Raw genomic sequence first — 20,265 nt, forward strand, 5'->3', positions numbered from 1 at the left:
TATATCAAGTTCTGTCGATCGACTGCAATCTCTCTCTAACATGTTTCTACATTTAAAAGTTTTTGGCCCACAAAGCATAACAACTGAAAGAGAGAATGGAATGTGGTACAAGCAAAATCCAAAGACTGTCATTATGTGACATACTACTGCTGCTGTTACAACTACTGATATTTTTGTTGTTCTTTATACAGTTGGCACAAAGCCATAAACTTAGCAAAAGATGTAGTTTAAATTAGTAAACTCCAGCACATGGACTAGTATTGTTTTTTTTTTTTGTTTTTTTTTTAAATAATCAATGAGGTCTAAATTGGCCAGATTTGAATGCACAATTTTGAAGGGCTTTAACCAAATATAACAAAACTATCCAATACCCTACCAGTGTCTACCATTCACCTTCAGAATACAATAACTACATGCTTATGTTTATAAATAGCAAATTATTTAAAAAAAACCCAAAAAAAACAAATACTTGTTAATTCATAGTAGAATCAACTAAAAATATTTTAAACTACTTGTATGTTAGGCTTAATATTTATGTTTATGATTACGCTGAATATGTAATTTTTATTATTTTTGACAAAGCAAAACAATATTAACATCGTAAATGTACAATAAGACTATGTACAACAAAGTCATTGCATTTATAGTAAATATTTCACCATCACTCGCACACATTATCTAACAGATTTTCTAAGAAATACTTGTGACAGAATTTTACAAAAATCTAGCGATAAAAAGTAATGACAGTATTCTATTGCAATTAAACAAGGAAGAAAAAAACCTCATCTAAAATAATAGCTATAAACTTTGTAAAAAAAAAATATTTCAAAATAGATACTATAATAAATTTCAATAACAATTAAAAAATAGTTTCTATAAAAGAAACAAAAAAATTATAATTAGTTTTTAAATGAGTGAGAAAAATATTAGGAAACATTTTTATAGAACATATGTTGCTTAGCTGAATGCAACGTATAATACAGGAACCAATATTCTAATTAGCAACGTACCTTTTGTTTTCTTTGAACACATAAAACACATGAATTGGCTGAATAATAATAAACATCACCAGGGATCATCTAGTTTCAATTAGCAATTAGGGCTCAGACGTGTCTCATAGCAACACCTTCCCTAAGATTTAATTGTGCTTGCTAGGTACAAAGTACACAGACGACATTTCAGGTAAAACATATGTTATCTAAGAAATCGCCAACTGGTTATATCACCAAAATAATTTAAGTAATTTGTTGTCTCAATATTAATGATCATTAAAATTTTAAATGTATAAATTGTAGCTAGTGTTGTTAAAACTGAAATATTAACTGCAGACCAGTATCATATAATATAAAATACTGAAGCAGAAGCAGCCATAGCTTATGTACTGAGTATGAGCATAGGTCCACTGCTTTAAGTGAAGTAGCAGAGTAGCAGGAGTATCACTAGCAGCCTAACTGCAGCAGTAGTAGCAGCAATCGAGATGGTAGAAGCAGGCACTAAGCAAAGAGTCCCAACTGCTGATAGGTATCATGCTTCAGTAAGGAGAAAAAATATTATTCTAAATTTAAATAATAAGCAATTAACTTAACAGTATTTAAAACAAGATACAATATAAATACTTAAAACAATTATGGACTGCTTTAATTACAATGTCTTATCAGTGGAAGAATATTGCAAATATATTGGGGGGAGGGAGAATTTTTTTTTTTTTTTAAAGAAAAAAAACATCAGAAATATAAATCTAAAATAATTTTATCAAAGATGTTCATTATCCAGAATATATATGAGCTGGTACAAGTGCATTTAAAAGCAACAAGTCCATCCATAATATCCATAATGGAAGCAGTAACAGCTGTTTAACAATATAGTCAATTTCATAAAAGCAAATATTGACAATAGAATATTTAGGAATGCTCTAACCTAATAAATGAAATCAGAAGTTCATATATATACATATATGACTGAAAAATAGACTAAAATTGAAGTTTTAGATTTGAGGGGAGGGGTATGAAAATTAAAATAAAACAAGAATTTTAGAAAACCCTCAAAAGATGTAATTATATAGATACACACACACACATATATATATATTCCACAACTAATAACTGAGTAAATATTTAATTCTATTTTCTCAATCTTGTACACATGTTTGCCAATTAGCATAGCATTATGAATAACACAGGCAGGAAACATTACAAAAAAATTAAATTAACATTCAGTAAGGGGACTGTGCCACCTTGAGTAACCTCTTCAAAAAGTATATTCTTTTTAAAATATTTTTTTGTGGAGGAAGAGACACACACACAACCATTTTGACTTTAAAAACCAACATTTCTAGAATTTATTTCTGATGAAAATATAGCATTGATCAACGCAGACATTCATTAGCATATCTATGTTCCTTGATCAACGTAAAAACTAGGACAAATTTTCTGATGAGATTTTGCTTTAATCCTTGAGATTAAGAAACATCAATATCAATACCCTATAAAGTTATTAATATACATTCAAACATCTCCAGTCTAATTTAGTTATATAAATTTCTTGAACTCCCAAGTTGATGAATGAAACAAAAAGTGAGACTAAGTGTAAAGGTGTAATGTGATGAGCAAATGTTTTATTAGGACTCACCAAAATAAGTGTTTAAATTCCATTCGCATTATCCTATATTTAACACTGCCCACCAACAACTAAGCCTAGGTGGTCACTTAATTTGCTAGAAACAGCAGCCAATTGCTGTTGAAAAAGACAGACACATTAGATAAATATCCTAGATATGCAATGGCCAAGAGAAGGATGAGGTCATCATGGCCTGAAAGTTTTTGATAAATAGATCTAATCAAACAAAGTTGAGTTGGAGCAGAAACATGTCTGCAGACATGTTCCAAGACCTCAGAAGACTGTATGTATAATGTGGATCAGTTTTTAAGCATTAAAACAAGATATAGGTGGCTAAAAAGCAAAGCAATGGATGCAGTGACTGGAAAGAAGGCAACACTGCACTGATAAGCCATTTCAAGTTCAAATCAGAGATGGTTCACCAGTTCTTTGTTGTGGGACCTGGTGAGTGCCAATAGTCACTTGAGATCAAGTATCACTAGCTTTGAAAAGAAAACCAAATCCATTTGAACAGTACCAGCAAATTCTACCAAGCCAAGCACTGTTTGTGGAAAATGGTATTGTGGAAACTTGTGGTGAAAAAACAATGCATAATGATAACACGAGCCAATATTGTTAAGTTTGTCTTAACTGATTGACACCATCCACTTCAAAATTAAATAACTTTCACCATCCTGTGGTTCACATACTCAAAAATGGATTATTACCAGAAATGTGACAATAGCAAAATTAAAATGAATTCAATGAAGTCTAGTGATATAAGAACCATTATAAATTGCAAAATCCACAATGACATGTACAACAAAGACCATCAGTGACGGGAGTAAATGCTTTAGAAAACTTAATGGCAACAGCACACCAGAAAACCAGATGCAAAAGAGAGGAGGTTGTATTTATCTGCATGGGCGAAGAGCATAGTGATAATGACAGGTGTGGGGAGAGAGTGGAGACCCTAGGAATTCTGAAACCTTTTAAGAATCATAATTGATAGATCATAGTTTTGAGAAGGAATCGAACAAATTTAGCATAGTGAGAGGTAATCCAAAAGCAAATTAGTAGTTCATAATCTATCAATGATTGAATATCACAATAAAAAATTTGCTTGCTATATCAAATTTTGCTTGAATTAACCCATTGCCTGCCATGAGCCTTGTTTAGGGATCTGCTAAAAACAGTCACACTGCCAGTTTTTCATTGCAAGTGAATTGCTTATGTACATTGTATTTGCAGTGGTGTGCTTAACAATATTTAGTAGTTGAAGTTTGTCATTATTAGCTCTGGTTAAGTCCAGAGGACATTTTTTTTAATACCATAAATTGCAGTTTATGAACTACAAAAATATTTACATTATTTACATTCGACGGATATTTGTCATCTTGTTTGTTGTTAACACAACGTTTTGGCTGGTATACTCTCCAGGTGTTTTGAGGAAATTTCGAACCTGGGTTCTCATTCCTAAAGTATTTTTCGATATTATTATTTTTCAGGTCACTGCTTGGAATCCAACTCAGAATCTTGGGGTTAGTGGTCCGCGTTCTTAACCACTACGCCATATGGCGTAGTGGTTAAGAGTGTGGGCTACTAACCCCAACATTCTGAGTTGGATTCCAAGCAGTGACCTGAACAATAATGATAATAATAACATCGAAAAACACCTTAGGAATGAGAACCCAGGTTCGAAATTTCCTCAAAACACCTGTAGAAGGCTGGAGGGTATACCAGCCAAAACGTGTTAACAACAAACAAGATGAGGACAAATATCCATTGAATGTAAATAATGTACATAATTCATCTCTTTAAATATAGAACTGTACAAAAATATTGACGGTTTTGAAAAATTTATTATTTTTTTTGTCTTTTGCATTTCCCATCTATTGATATGTCATACACATCCGCATTTGATAACGATAGTTTAAAAAAAAAACTAAAATGTCTATTAATGTAATTGAATAGAAAAGGATAAACATGCATTTTCTCCAGTAATCAACATTTGGAACTTTTCGAAAAATTTATAATTTCCAAAATAATTGACATATGAAGAAAATTTAAATACTGTACATTATTTTAACTCCTAAGACACCTGACAAAGTCAAAAAGTATGAATAAAAAAAATTGGCAGTTAATGGGTTAAGACCATACAGTTCTAAAGCGAGAGAGTATGTCAATGATGGTAATTCCTAATTTAGGTTTAGGAAATTCATATTACAAATTTAAGTCATGTCACCATTAAAAAAAACTGGAGCATTCAACATACCTGAAAACAGTGAACACAAATCAGCACAACTGAAAACATTAGTTTCAAAAATCATAAATGTTTATATAAAATGAATAATAATGTCACACACTGACACAATGTAAAAAGTAAAATATCTGCCACCAATTGAGAACATGAAATGTATAAATACTAAAACAGTTATGACTTATTATATAAACAATGCATTTGTAACCAATAACTTAAAACTGAAAAATTAACATACTGACAAGAATAGTCAGTCACCAAAAAATGTGTCTACATTTTTACTTGGTCTTGCAAGTCAGGTAAATGTCATCCACTTCTTAATTTAAAAACAATTTTATGTTGACTAATGTTTCTTTGCTCAACTAGTATTATAGTGGATACTTGTATCCTGTATTTGTTAAGCCTGCCAAGAAGTAATTCCTGTTCTTGAAGAATGAACCTAAATTTGAAATACAGTTTTAGCTCAGCTATGTGGTGACTAGGAAATAATTTTCATTAATATCTTAATTCTTCTGTTAAATAGGTCTGCATGAAACATTTAGATGTCTAAAACAAAATTTAACCATTTTGACAACAATTCACCAAGATTATCCCTGGCTTTATGATTCAAGACCTTTCTGAATTAAAACCTATTACAATTTCATATGAGAAAATTAAGCTATGTTCTAAACAATAAGATATGTTCGTAATACCTTTTACATTAAAAAAAAAAAAATAAATAAAATAAAAAGTTTTCATGGTAACTTTTTATTGAGCATGCCATTTAGAAAGTCCCACAAGTTGCAGTTTGTCCATGACTGTTTTAAAACTACTAACACCTTTACATAGATTCTGTGCATCTTTTTGATTGGTCAATGTGTTTACGTTTGTATTAAAAGAAAATATCTTAAAATGCATGGATTTAAAGAATGGAAATATTTGATAAGCTATTTATAATTATTGTCTATATCTTAATTTTGTATCCTTGCAATAGATATTAAATGGAGGTGTTTTTAAGTAAATTTTCTCCCTTAAATATTTCAAAATTCAAAACTTATCTTTCAACATTGCATTCAGTATTCTAATTTTCTTTCAGTTTTTCGTGTTCTTAATATTCTGGTTTTAAGATCGTTTAAAATTCATTCTCCTGGCTTTATATTTGGCACCCACCCACACAATGTTAAGTCAAGATTTGTTTAACTCTAAATGCATTTGAATAATAGGCATAACATTAATAACCGAATAGTATGAAAATAAAATATTCCCGTGCAACCATCTAGTCAGATATATAAACACAGATAACTTATTAGAGCATGTAATTTTAATATCTTCCAAGACCAAAACCATTACTAGCAGCAACTGTTTACAATCCTATTATATCAAGCCAATGAGTGATGAGGAGATCTTTAGGCCACTCAAGCTGTTAGAAGTAATGGCCAAATCCTCCCCAAACTACATACTACCATCTTAAAACAAGGACATACTAGAAAAAATCTGATACACTATAACTGGAGAAAAAAAAAGATGGTCACAACTGGAATGCCTTGAATAAAAGATTTACTTTATCAGCCAAAAGGATAACAGAATTACATAACTGACAAATTCTGGTAATAGCAATGTAACTACCGACAATGTTAAACAAATATTTGAAAGTCACAAGAACAAGTGGAGAATAGTTTGGAGAAGGTAAACGTTACTGTAATATATGTGTGTGTATATAAATTGTGTATGTGTTGAGAGATGTGTATGTGTGTATGCATTGGCTCAATAGTAAATGATAGTCACAGACAATTGTTAACATCATATAAGCAGTGTCCTTTGTTCCAGTCTTTTGTAGAAATATTAATTTACTTGGAAAGTCATGGGCTAGCAACAAGAAAGGTATCCAGTTTAGAAAACTCCATCTGACCCATGCAAGCATGGAAGAATGGACATTAAAGTGAAGATGGTGATATACAATGGTTTGGTTAGAAGGAAGAAGCTGTGGCCATGACCTTCAGACATTTGCAAGAAAAACATGAGCAGAAAGAAATTCCAGGAGTAGAGGGTGTAGTGCTCTGTCTAGTCAAGATAGCCTATCAGGAGCCTGGTTCAAATGCTTGGAACACAGTTATCCCTGCCAAAAGCTAGGCAACATAAAGTGGCTGCCATTAAGAGCAGAGGGAACATGGGCTCTCAACACCACACACAAAAGGATTATTATTTCAGATAAATGATGGCACAAAGTCAAACAACACATGTAGACATATGCTGAAGCCACTTATTATGTAATTACTTTACTATTACCTAATCTAGAAATAGATACATATACATTTTTGTGTGTATGTGTGTGCTTGCATGTACACTATGCATTACCTTAGAGATAATCATAATTAGCAATACTGTAAAAAATATATACCACATTCATATAATACATGACAATATAAACTAATACACACTCGTTCACATATGTGAGTTTCACAAGCATAGACTAAAAACATCCACCTTCCCACACAGGTTCCTCTCATTGCTTTTCTAAGAACGAAATCTTATTCTTTCTTGTCAATCCCAGTCATTCAACTGCTGCCATCTTCAACATTATTTAAGAACATCACATTTTCTTTCCTTCCTGTAACTTTTCTTCTAGACATCAAACTTTTCACGAAGAGCTTAAGCTCAAAATATTAACATCCCATTAAGCTTCTAACTAATAATTACACTGTCTTCTTTTCACAGCCTTAATATTCTCAAATTTTGGACCTATATATTCACACATACACAATCAACTGTTTAATATCCCTTTTCTTACAAGTTAACATGGGTTAAATGAGGGACTTATCTGAGGCAGTATTTAACAGCTGAATACCATTCTTTTTAAGTAAAGGACTTATTATTTCAGTTACAATGACAAGTAATACAATCAATATCACCATTTTGCTCATACAATGACAAGTAAAGCTATGAAACATTTAAGCACATATGTGCACACACAACATACCCACCATCTGTCACTCTCCATACACACTCTTGCAACTTCTAAACTTTCAACCTTCCTGATCATCTACTCCCCACACTTCTATTCAGTTTGTACCTTGAGAGTACACATTGACCACCAGCTTTATTTCTCATTCCAGTTCCACTTCAATCACTCCCACTCATCCTTATATAATGCATGGTAGCCGTCCATTTCCTCTGCACTAATAAAGCTGTTCTTCCCATCATATTTCTCAACACCTAGCATATAACCAACTACCTCTCTACTAGTCAAGGTAGCCTTAGTCAAGGAGCTCTTTAGACCCAAGTTACATGGCAACCTTATTGGTGCTGGTGCTATACATAAAAAGCACCCAGTACATACACTGTAAAGCGTTTGGTGTTAGAAAAGGCATCTAGCCATAATGGACGGCATCCAACATTATGGAAGACAAGCATTAAACGATACATTTATATTTATCTATATCTTCATTTGTTTGTATGTGCATATAGGCTCAGGAGTGGTTGTGTGGCTAAGAATTCTACTTTGTGACCATGGAATAATACCATGCTTTATACACATGGAATAATATGAGAAAGATTATTTCAAATGAATACTTGATAGAGAGGATATATTGATTTGCAATAAGTCCAATGGAGAGTTCAATCCATTTTGTCAGGTTGAGTGACAACAGCCAGGCTCATTATCTGGAGCAAATAATTTGTAAGCATATTGAGTTCATATGTATATGACAATTGATGAGACATGTAAATAGTGCTCAGCAGGGCGATTTATTTTATGTAAATACATATCATTAAGGTTATGCTTGTACTAGTGTTTGTGTAATAGTAGTAGATGTATCTTTATAGTGTTAAGATGCATGTGTGTACAAGCTTCTGTGGAATTATTGTTTTAGCATCCACTTTTCTATGCTGACATGAGTCACTACAGAGTTTACTGAAGCAGGTTTTCCCTGGTCATATGCCTTCCCTGTTGCCAACCCTGAACCATTTCCATGTAAGGTAATATTCCTCCATGACAAGACATGTTTACACAGAATGCTGGTAATATTCTGTATGCCACTGACACTCATTTACAACTGTCGTGCAATGATAAGGCAAGGTGATACAAACACACACAATTTTTTTTATGTGTATTTTGCCTTTAGGTTCTAACTGCTAATAAACCACCCTTTTTAATTTGCTATATTTATTTATATATATATATATATATATACACACACACACACCATGTTTGTAAGTATGTGCATATTCATACTGGGTATTTGCAAAAAGACAAGATAGTTGGAATTTTAGGAGAGTACATTTGATTTGATACACCATGTTAGAGGAATGTGTGCACTCTTATGTGTGCCACAATATATGTTGATATGTTTGTATAAGCTTTTGTAGGTTAGCTTGTGTGGGATTAATCAGAATGATTTTCTGTATATTATTAGGTTGTATTCATGCAAGTATGTGTGTTTGTTTTGTAATTTTAATGTGTATGAGCTGCATGAGAATGTGGACATGGTTATTATTCTGTTTGGGGATGATTTCGTGTCTGAAATTTGTGTTAGCATGAATGTGTGCATGCAGGTGTATATACATAGTGTGTGCATGAATGTGTATATACACAGTTGGGTAGTAATTACAAATAATAAAAAGCATGCATTAATTGCGTGCAAATGTGATTTGAGTGGTTAATTCTGTGTGTCTGTGTGTATATAATTGGGTGTTTACATAGCATGTGGGCAATTTAGTTATTGATTTATGTGACTGCAATCTTTGTTTATTATTTTGTGCCTATGGGTACTTGTGAGATAAGATGATAGTGCATATGTGAGGTATTGGTTTATATGTACAAAATCAAGAGTATGCAGGGGTTTTTTCTTTATACTTATTTTTCTTGCATGTAAATTATCTTTTTTCATAATAATCCGAGTGTTTATGCATGTATGTATAATCATAGATTAATGAATTCTGTCTCAATTATGCAAGTATGGAAAAGTGAATGTTAAGATCAGAATGAATATCCACACACACATACCTACATAAATATCTATATACACGTTTAGATATCAAGACATACCTGTATACATAATGTGTCATACAAAGACATATGCACAGTGTGTGTGTGTATTAGTACACATACGTTTATGTGTAACAGCATAATTTACAAAAATCGAAACATTACAAAGACTCAGTGATTTAACCCGTTAGCATTCAGATTAGTTTGTCAAATGTAATGCTTATTTATTCATATTATATTGAATTAATCTTGCATTGTCTCATAACTTTGAGGTTTCGATTATGAGGTCATTTACTTTTAGCATGATGTTGTTGGGTAGGTGTGAGAGGCTATATTTGGCTAGTTTGAACATAAAACAGTATATTTTGGCCAGATATAGCCAGTTTAAATGCTAAAGAGTTAAGGAGTGCAAACACTTTTCTTCTGTACTATTGATATGTGGGGGGAAAAGGCAATCTCCTCACAGTCCTTTCCATGATATATTGAATTCTCCCCAGAGAAAAGAATCACATACGCACACACAATATATACTTGTGTGTGTGTGTGTAAACACACACACACACTGTATGTGTGTCATCGTAATCTTTTTAATCGCTTTTCTGTGCTTGCATGAGTCACATAATATTCCTTGGGGCACATTTTCTAAGGATAGATGTCTTTGCCGTCACCAGCCCTTGACTGTTTCTGAACAAGGTAATACTTCCTTATACCTGAACAGGTTTCCATGAAAGAATAGAAATGAAGGACACTGCATGTATGACAGTGATGCTCATTTACAACTACTATCTATTGTCAAACTAGAGACATACATATAACATACAACTTCTTTCAGTTCCAGCCTATCAGATCAACTCCCAAGCCTTTGGACGGACCAGAGATATAATACAAGACACATACACACGTGCCATGCAGTGGAACTGCATGATAGAAGAAACAAATGTCTGAACCACATGACAGCTACACACAAATAAATGTGTGTGGTTAAGAAGTTTGCTACCCAACAGTTTGGGGGTTCTGTCCCACTGCTTAGCATCTCGTGTCTTCTAGTAGGAGACACCGAAGATGCCAAGCCAACCATAGGCCTGTGAATATAAGTGCATGTATCTTTTCCTTGTCTTGACATGTGATGGCTGCAAACAACCATCAATCATACAAGTAATTTTTGTTTCCATGCTCTCATGAAAAACATGTCTGGCCATCTTATGTGGTAACAAATGAGGGTTGACAACAGGAAGGACATCTGGGTGTAGAAAATTTTCAATGAATTGTCTGACCCACAAACAAGGTGGTAAATAAAATGGTCACTATTACAAAATATATACACACAAATGTATATGTACGTACATATCTATACGCATGCATATATTTGCATATATAAATATGCATATTGTCATCATTATTTAATACCCATCTGGCATAGGTTGACTGTTTCAGTAGCAATCAATGAGCTGGAGGACTATCTTGAACTTCAATGTCTGCTTAGGCATGGTCTCTCAGGCTGGATTCACATTCTAATACTAACCACTTAAGAAACTGTACAGGGTATAATTTTTGTGGCACAGACATTAATGGAGTCACCCATTAACAGTAAGACAAAGAGAGAGTGTAATAAAAAGGGGGGTAGTTCTATGCCAGATGTTAAGAAGCTAAAGTGTTACAGAGGGACAGCTATCTTGCAGTAGAAGAGATACATGGCTACTCAGCATTATATAAGGACAAGTGGGAATAGCTGGGAAAAGAGATTTTTAAAAATGGTGACAATTTAGGGCATACCCAAGATACAAGGTAAGCATAAGACAGAAGATAGGAAAGAGTGGATGGGAGGTTGACAGCTGATTAGAGATGTGAGTAGAGGTGAATGTAATGGATGGTGAATAAAGGTATAGGTGTAGTCAAAGATGAATATTAGTTTGGGGAGGCAGTGAAAGAAACAAGTACTCAAGAAAGAAAGGCAGTAAGTAGAAAGGATGGAGAGCAGCAGTAAATTAACCCTTTCGTTACTGTATTTATTTTGAGATGCTGTGTGTTTCTCTCAATTATCTTAGATATAACAAAGAATTTCGTAAAATAACTTAGTTATTATTAAGCTAGTGTTAGGAACAGTAATTGTGACTAAGGTTTGGTGGAAGGTTTTAATAAAAAACTTATGAAAACAAGACATTTGTACTACAAAGCCAGTTTCAGCCAGGTTGGTAATGAAAGGGTTTAACTAGCTAAGGATTAGTAGAAGTGGGTAGGACAACAGTGATAGAGATAGTGGTGAGAGATATGTAAGGGTGGACATAGTGAGTAGTGGACAAAGGTATATGTGCATATACATATGTATATGTGTGCATGTACACTCTTACACACACATATTCAGGTTCTATCCCACTGTGTGGCACCTTTAGTACAGGTATGCACCAATGAAAACCTTGTAAGTGAATGTGGTAGAAACAAACTGAAAGAAGTATGCGCTGGACAGTTCAACAGGATCTGATGAGCCACAGGACTACATGATGTCCTAATTTCTGAACCGACATAATTTCTATAGCTGGCTGTACTAACACCAGCCACTTTAACCATTTAGCATTCAGATTATTCTGTCAAACATAATCCTCATTTACATTGTTTTTTTAATTAATCATGCATTATCTTGAAGCTTTGAGATTTTGATGATGTGTTTATTTTTAGAATGACAATGTAGAGGTGTTAGAGGCCAAAATCTGGCCAATTTGAACAGAAAGCAAAATATTTGAGCCTGACATGGCTGGTTTAAATACTAAAGGGTTAAGGAGTATTGGGTGCTTTTCTTGTGGCACCAGTGTTAGTGAGGTCACCAAGCAACTTACCCACCTCAAGTGAGTGGATGGTGCAGTAGAGAGGAAGTGGTTCTATATCATGTGAGAGATTAAATTACAGTGGGGAAAGCAACATGTCTTTATGTAGAGAAGATACATGGTTACCTCAGCTGAAAGGAAAGAAAAAGATGGTGGTGTTGGGGTGAGTGCACATCTGGGTAAGTTAGCATGTGGAGAGAGTTGGAACAGAGTTAACAGTCAATAGTTAAACATGAGTAGAGGCATGCTCAAAGATGTATACGAGTTTGAGGGGAAGGTGAAGAAAATGAGAGGGAGAGAGAGGAGGTGGCAGTACAAAAACACAAAAGGTGTAAGGAGAGAGATAGATGGTAACAAAGAAGTGGATATAGTAACAAAGGTGGGTGGCCATCAACTGAATATATGAGTGTTGAGAATGATAGATATTAGTGAAGAGATGTTAAGCACAAGGTGTAGCAGCCATATGTTTAGAGGAAAGGGAGTGTCCAGTAGTGTCCCAGGGAGTGTCCCATACCTTGTGCTCAATTTTTCTCAACACATTTGCACCTTGTAGTACATGCACACTGACACTGCACATCCAGCAGAACAGGCTAACGTCATATCTTTTTAGTCTTCACGTGTCCTCTGCATCTATGGCCCCCACGTAAATATTACCTTGTTTGGAAACAAGTTGGTGATGGGTAGGGCATACTGTTAAAAATCTGCTTCAATGAATTCCCTTTGGCCCATACAAGCAAATATATATACATATGCAAATATGAAATATGCATATATCTGAGTGTATGTGTATATATATATATATATATAGCACCATCTGATCATAGTCGATGCCAGCCCCCCATGGCCCGTGTCGGTGGCACGTAAAAAAGCACCCACTACACAGAGTGGTTAGCATTAAGAAGGGCATCCAGCTGTAGAAACATTGCCAGATCGGACAAGAGCCTGGTGCAGCCTCCTGGCTTCCCAGACCCCAGTCAAACTGTCCAACCCATGTCAGCATGGAAAATGGACGTTAAACAAGATGCAGACATGGTTGTATAGTGAAGTAAATTTCTCAAATTGAATTTGGGTTGGGTTGCATTCCACAGGACTTTGAGTGAGTGTCTTCTACTGTAGCAGTGAGCGGTGAATGTGTACACACACACATTATGTGTGTGTGTGTGTGTGTGTGTATACACACACACATATATAAAATTTTAACGTCCTCTTTTCTATGTATGCATGGATCAGACAATTCTGACAGATTTTTTTCTCTGCTTGGATGCTCTTTCTGTTGCCAATAGTCAGCTGTTCCCATCATCATCATTAATGTCCCTTTTTCATAATGTTATGTGTTGGACGATTTGACAAGAACAGACAAGCCAGAGGACTCCACTAGGTTCTGGGTAATATTAACTGATAGACAAACATGCCTGCAAGGTAGATTGGAAACAACATTTGTATGATGGTGATGCTTGCTTCTAACCGTCATGTGATGTCAAGACAATGACACACACAAACATGCATTCTTTTTGTTTTCTTCTATCAAATCCACTCAAGAATTTGGTTGGCCCAGAGTTATAGATACTTGCCAATCAAGCAGTGCAACAGAACAAAAAAATCAGGTGATTTGGAATCAAATTTCTTTCCAGATTTAGTCCCACTGCATAGCACCTTGGCGAAGTGTCTTCTACTATAGCCTCAGGCCAACCAAAGTCTTGTAAGTGAATTTAGTAGACAGAAACTGAAAGATGCTCACTGTATACATATAGCTATGTATTTGTGTCTTTGTCTCATGTTGGTGTGTATACACCCCCATTACTTAGCAGTTTGGCTAAAAAGACCAATAGAATAAGTACCAAGCTTTAAAAAAAAAGTTCAAGATGGTGCCCCAGCATGGCCAGTCTAATGACAAACAAGATACACACACATTTGTGTATGTGTGCATATGTAAATGCATAAGTGTGTATTTGTATTCCCGTTTTGACAGTTGATAGTTGTAAACGAGTATTGCTATCATACAAGTAGTATCATTCATTATCAGTCTTCTTTGAAAGCGATGTCCAGTCATGGGTAAATATTATCTTGCTTAAAAGCAGGTATGGGCTGCTGACAGGAATTCATAGAAAATTAGCCTCAATAAATAGTGTCTGACTCCATGAAGGTGTAGAGAAGAGGGTGCAATGGGTAAATTGTTAGTTTATATTTTTAATTTTGTGCATTGCTTTTTATTTTATTGATTACACAATATAGTAGGGTCAGTTGAGCACAGTCTGTGAGAAAAACAGGAGCATGATGCAATCCACTCTGCCAGAAATATGGAAGCAACATGCTGTACTGCTTGGCATTCGCGCCGGAAGCTCCAATACGAACATTTCAGAGTGTTTGAATGTCAATCTCAGGGCAGTGCAGAGGATTCAGAAAGAGTAGGACAAGTCTAATGGTGATTACAAAGGTACAGCAACTCAGAAAACTCGCTCTGATCATTCTAAAAAGAAAAGAACTGAATTTGTTGGTGGGATCCAGGTCATGATTGACAATGATCCCTCCAAGTTAACAAGGTCCATTGCCAAGGACATGGAAGTGACAGATTTTCTTATCGGGCAGGTAGTGCATGAAGATATTTAGTATTCCTCATACAAAATGAGAAAGGGCCAATTTTTATCCCAAGCCATCAAGGACAAGAGGAAAGACCACACTAAAGCTTTTGAACAAACTCAAGCATCCCCTCCAACTGAACATGCTTTGGTTTTTCTCAGACAAAAAAAATTTCTGCCAGAGGATCAGATGGTGAACACAACTGTTGGCTTAAAAAATCAAACATCCAGTCAACATCATGATTGGAATGATCACTAGTGATGGCGACGTTATGCATCCATTCATCTTCCCATATGACCTCAGACTCAACATGGAGACCTACATCGATTGCCTGGAGGTAGTGCTACCCTGGGTCAAGAGGGTGGCTGTTGGACTCTGCACCCATTCCACACAAGCAGGAGAACCCAGTCATGGCTGTCGGACAATTTCTGCAATCACATCACCCCTAACATCTGGCCTAACTCCCCAGACTGCAACCCCCTTGATTATGTGTGGGGCACAGTTGAGCGAGAGACCAACAAAACCCTTTGTAACACCAAAGACGAACTGAAAGCAAGGGATTATGGAAGCATTCACCAACTTAAATAAAAGAGACTGTCCAGAAGAATTGCAGGAGATTCCAAAGTCATCTGGAGGCCGTGGTTGAAGCCAATGATGGTTTTACTGAATAAATTTACTCTTTAATATTTCAAGATATTTTTATGTAATTTTGGTAAAAAAAAAAATAACTGCTAAAACAATGTCAGTGTTATTTTCATTTTTGCATAATTTAGACAATGTTACTCACTATGTCCTGTATACGTACACACACACACACACACACACACACAAATACATCAATGTGAATGTTATGCAAGATATAGATTGTCATTTTTTAACATGCCCCCATCAACAAATTGTGTGGTAACCCTGTGCTTTTGAAGTAGATGGGAAATCCCTTTTCTTGGGTGGGGGGAAAACAGCTAAAGTTAGTAACAGAAAACCAGCTATAAAATTGATACTGCTAATATACTTCAGAAAAACAAGTAAACAAATATATACATACATCCATATAATGTATGTCATATATGTTTGTGTGTATACAAACACGCACACACATGCATGCATGTTATCATCATCATTTAATGTCTGTTGTCCATATTGGTATGGATTGGACGCTTTGATCAGGGCCGGTAAGTTGAGGGGTTGCACCAGACACCAGTCTGATTTGGCATAGTTTCTATGGGTGGATGCTTTTATGTGCCACCAACACAAGTGCCAGTTGCGTGACGACAGTATCTGCCACGATTACAATTTCACTTGGCTTCATGGGTTTTCTCAAGCACAGCATATTGCTAAAGGTCTCGGTAATTTGTCATTGCCTCCATGAGGCCCAACGCTTGAAATGTGCTTTTTATGTGCCACCAGCACGGGTGCCAGTTATGCGACACTGGCATCAGTCACATTACCTCCATACATACATGTTCATGTGCTTATTTGTTAGAGGCCCATCTTAAATGTGCTACCATGGATTGGACAGGGGAGTTACTGGAGGTAGAATTTTACAACTGAATGCTTTTCTTGTTGCCAAACCATACCCATGTTTCAAATAAGAAAACTTTTAATCACAAAGATCTCCAAGATGAACGTATATATCATGCAGCCAGCTTTGAACAAATTTTGATATTTCAAGCAAGATGATATTCCTTGTCAAAATTGACTGGTGGGATTTATATATAACCGTCTTCTTGCAGTATTCCTACTTAATTCACACCATCCATTAGTGGGCCTGGAAAAATCTACCCAAGATACTGCACAAAACTTGGAACTGTACAAATTTGCAACAAATATCTAAAACAGCCATGTTTGTGTCCACATTATAGGTGTACATACATGCATATATATATATATATATATATATACACACACACACACATATATATTTGATATCTGTTTTCCATGCTGGCATGAGTTGGATAGTTTGACAAAATCCAGTAAGTGGCAGGACTACACTGAGTATTTTTCACATACCACTGGCACTAGTCAGACCACCAAGTATTTTACAAGACAAGGGAAAAACCTATACAATTGAGGAAGCGGGCTTTATGCCAGATGCTGAGAGGTTAACCCTTTCGTTACTAGCCCAGCCGTAGCTGGTGAAAATTTTTTGGTTCATAAGACCAACCTGGCCGAGATTACCCATTGTTATTTAATGTAAATTTGATGCCAAATCTCATTGGTACATTCGTTAAAACACATGATTTCACTTTGCAAACAGTTGAGTTATTGTATCCAACATTGTTTGGCGTGATATTTGAACTCAGTGAATTTTTTCTACATTTTTTTTTTTTGGAGTTAATTTTTTTCAACTTTGAAAATGGAGAGAAGTTTCATGCTATCAAGCAGTGATTCCAAATTTGAAAGCTTTTCAACAGAAGATATGGAGATATCGAGGGAAAGAATGAATGAGGTCCAAAAGCACGTGGTGGATGGAAACGAATCGGATATTTCTGTATCCAAAACTGAAAGCAGTGAGATTGACAGCAAGGATGATTTTACACCAGAATGGAGTAAAAAGTTTAAAAAAAAAGTTTTTATTAACAATTTTTCTGAGGAGACAGGGTCTACCCATAGTCTTTCTCAGGAAACGAAACCATTAGACTTTTAAAATTTTTTCCATCATGCTTGTTTGAAGCAATCACTGCGGAAACAAACCGTTACACAGAATGTAAACAAGCTGCAAAAAAAGATAGCTTGTGGTTTCCTACAACCGTAGATGAAAAACGGGCATTTTTTTGCCATAAATATTATTATTATGGGTATTAGACAGTTACCCAGAATTACAAATTACTGGAGCAATCAGGAACCTTTTGACGATCAGTATGTTTCCAGTATTATGACCTGAATGCGATTTGTGAAACTGAACCAATATATACATGTGAGAGACACTAGCAGTACCCCAGTACATGGAGAACCAAACTTTGATCCCTTATTTAAAATAAGACCCCTCATTGACTGCGTTCAAAACGCATATAAAACATTTTACAACCCTGGGAGATACTTATCGGTCAATGATGGCATGGTGGGGTATAAAGGAAGGGTACGCTTCCGACAGTATATGCCAGGAAAGCCCACAAAATGGAGGGGATCAAAGTTTGGAAAATTTATGAAGCAAATACTGGGTACTGCTGTGGATTTAGCTTCTGTACAGGGAAAAGAGACAATAATGTTAGTCAGCACAGAGTACGATGTGGTCTGGAATTTATCACCTCCATACCATAACCAGGCCCGTATATTATTTTTTGACCGATTTTTTAGTTCAGTCCAACTTGCGGTGGATTTAGAAGCTGTGGCAACGTATTCATGTGCTACAGTAATTAGTAGTAGATAAGGGCTGCCGTTGGATATAAAAAAAAGCAAAATTAAAAAGAGGTGAAATAATCCAATGGCAGAAAGGAAATCTGCTAGCGACCATATACAGAGTTAAGAGGCAGATAAATTTTCTATCTACCGGTGCACAACCATGTGTAGATGAAAATGGCACCGTTTGTGAACCTTGATTATAACAGGTACATGGGCGGTGTGGATCGGCTGAACCAGATGATGAGTTATTATCCGGTTGGTAGACCGAGTAATAAATGGTGGCGATACCTGGTTTGGTATATAGTAAACATGAGCATTGTAAATGCATTTATATTATATACCAAATCAGGAGGGGTTCGCAAGCAGTGCGACCATCTGCAGTTCCAAGCAGTTGTAGCAACGCAATTGAGGGCAGGTTATTCCTCCAAAAAAAAATAACTGCAGGAAGGAAAAGCAAAGCCTGCCAGAGAGATATCCATCTGAGTTCAGCCGATCTACATAAATTAGAAAAAAATCTGGGGTCGCAAATAAACTCAACGAAGATAAACTCCCAGTGGACAGCCAGTTGAAACGTCTTTCCAATGTGCATTCTGCAAAGGTTGCAGTATGTAGAGTGGGACGTTTTACAACTTTCCATGATAGAAATATTGTGTGAATATTATATATATGTACGATTAGATTGTATAAATATTTTTCAAATTTACTTGAACTTTTTATTTTAATTTACCTGTAATTTTAATTTGCCCTGTAAGGTGAGTGACAAGTTTTGATTTAATTTCTATTGTAAATCTTTATTATATATGTTCTTGTGTATTCATGTATGTGTGTGAGTATATTTCATTCAGTTGTATTTAATTTTGTAGTTTTCTTCAAAAACAAATTCTAGTATTTCAGTTTATTTTACCATATGGTACACCTGTTCTGTGCATTAAATTCAACTGATAATCTAGTGATGTGCACAATTCTTCTATATCAAAATGTTGTTGCATACCTCAATTAAATATTAGCTGAGGACTCATTTAAACAAAATTTAAATATTTTTACATTTTGCTCAGTTTACCTGGATTTACCTGTAATTAGTCACTTTGAGACAAAAATTATGCCATGGAATTAAGAACCCTTTCTTCAATTATGTTCCAAATATCACATTAATATGTTGATAAGTAAAAAAGTTACAGTTGTTTAATGAATATCTAAATTCATGATTATTTTAGAATTTAATTGAAACTCATGAGGGGTGTATTTTGGTCAGAAATATAGTAACAAGAGAGTTAAAGTATGACATCGGGACTTGCACAGTGTCATGCTATACAGAAGATACAGGGCTCCCACACATTATATAAGGGTGGGAGTAGCCAGAAAGACAGATGAAGATAAGCTGCCAGAGCAAACTATCAAAACACAAGGCAATGGGAATAAGAGAATATACAAATGATTGAGGAAGGTGGATGGGTAAGTTCATAAAAATGTGAGAGGAAAGAGACAGGTGGTTAGAGACCATTCTAGAAATGGGTGTAGTGAGTCATGAATAAGGGTGGGGGTATGTTGATGGGAAATATCAGTATGGAGAGACTGTAAGGTGAAATAGATAGAAATAACTCAGGAAGGAAGATTAGAAAGTAGCGAGGCAGATGTACAGTGGCAGAGATAGGGTTTGAAGTATATAAGACTGGCCATAGCGAGTGGAGGAAAGAACTGAGGGGGAGGTA

At 35.2% G+C, this 20,265-nt stretch overlaps 1 protein-coding gene across 7 annotated transcripts in view; it reads right to left on the reverse strand.

Annotated features, from left to right (window-relative positions):
- Nucleotides 1-20,265, reverse strand: part of LOC106871491 (la-related protein 4) — a 60,239-nt gene that overhangs the window by 25,252 nt on the left and 14,722 nt on the right. For 2 of the 7 annotated variants that reach the window (XM_052971003.1, XM_052970992.1), the window contains exon 1: nucleotides 1,011-1,417. The exons of the other annotated variants lie outside the window; for them this stretch is intronic. In XM_052971003.1, the coding sequence (XP_052826963.1) occupies nucleotides 1,011-1,079 (69 nt within the window). In that variant the 5' untranslated portion in view covers nucleotides 1,080-1,417. Of the gene's footprint in view, nucleotides 1-1,010; nucleotides 1,418-20,265 lie in introns of those variants that run through there. 7 annotated transcript variants of the gene reach the window in all.

Source organism: Octopus bimaculoides, chromosome 1, assembly GCF_001194135.2.
Source record: "Octopus bimaculoides isolate UCB-OBI-ISO-001 chromosome 1, ASM119413v2, whole genome shotgun sequence".
In the NCBI taxonomy this organism is placed as follows: domain Eukaryota; kingdom Metazoa; phylum Mollusca; class Cephalopoda; order Octopoda; family Octopodidae; genus Octopus; species Octopus bimaculoides.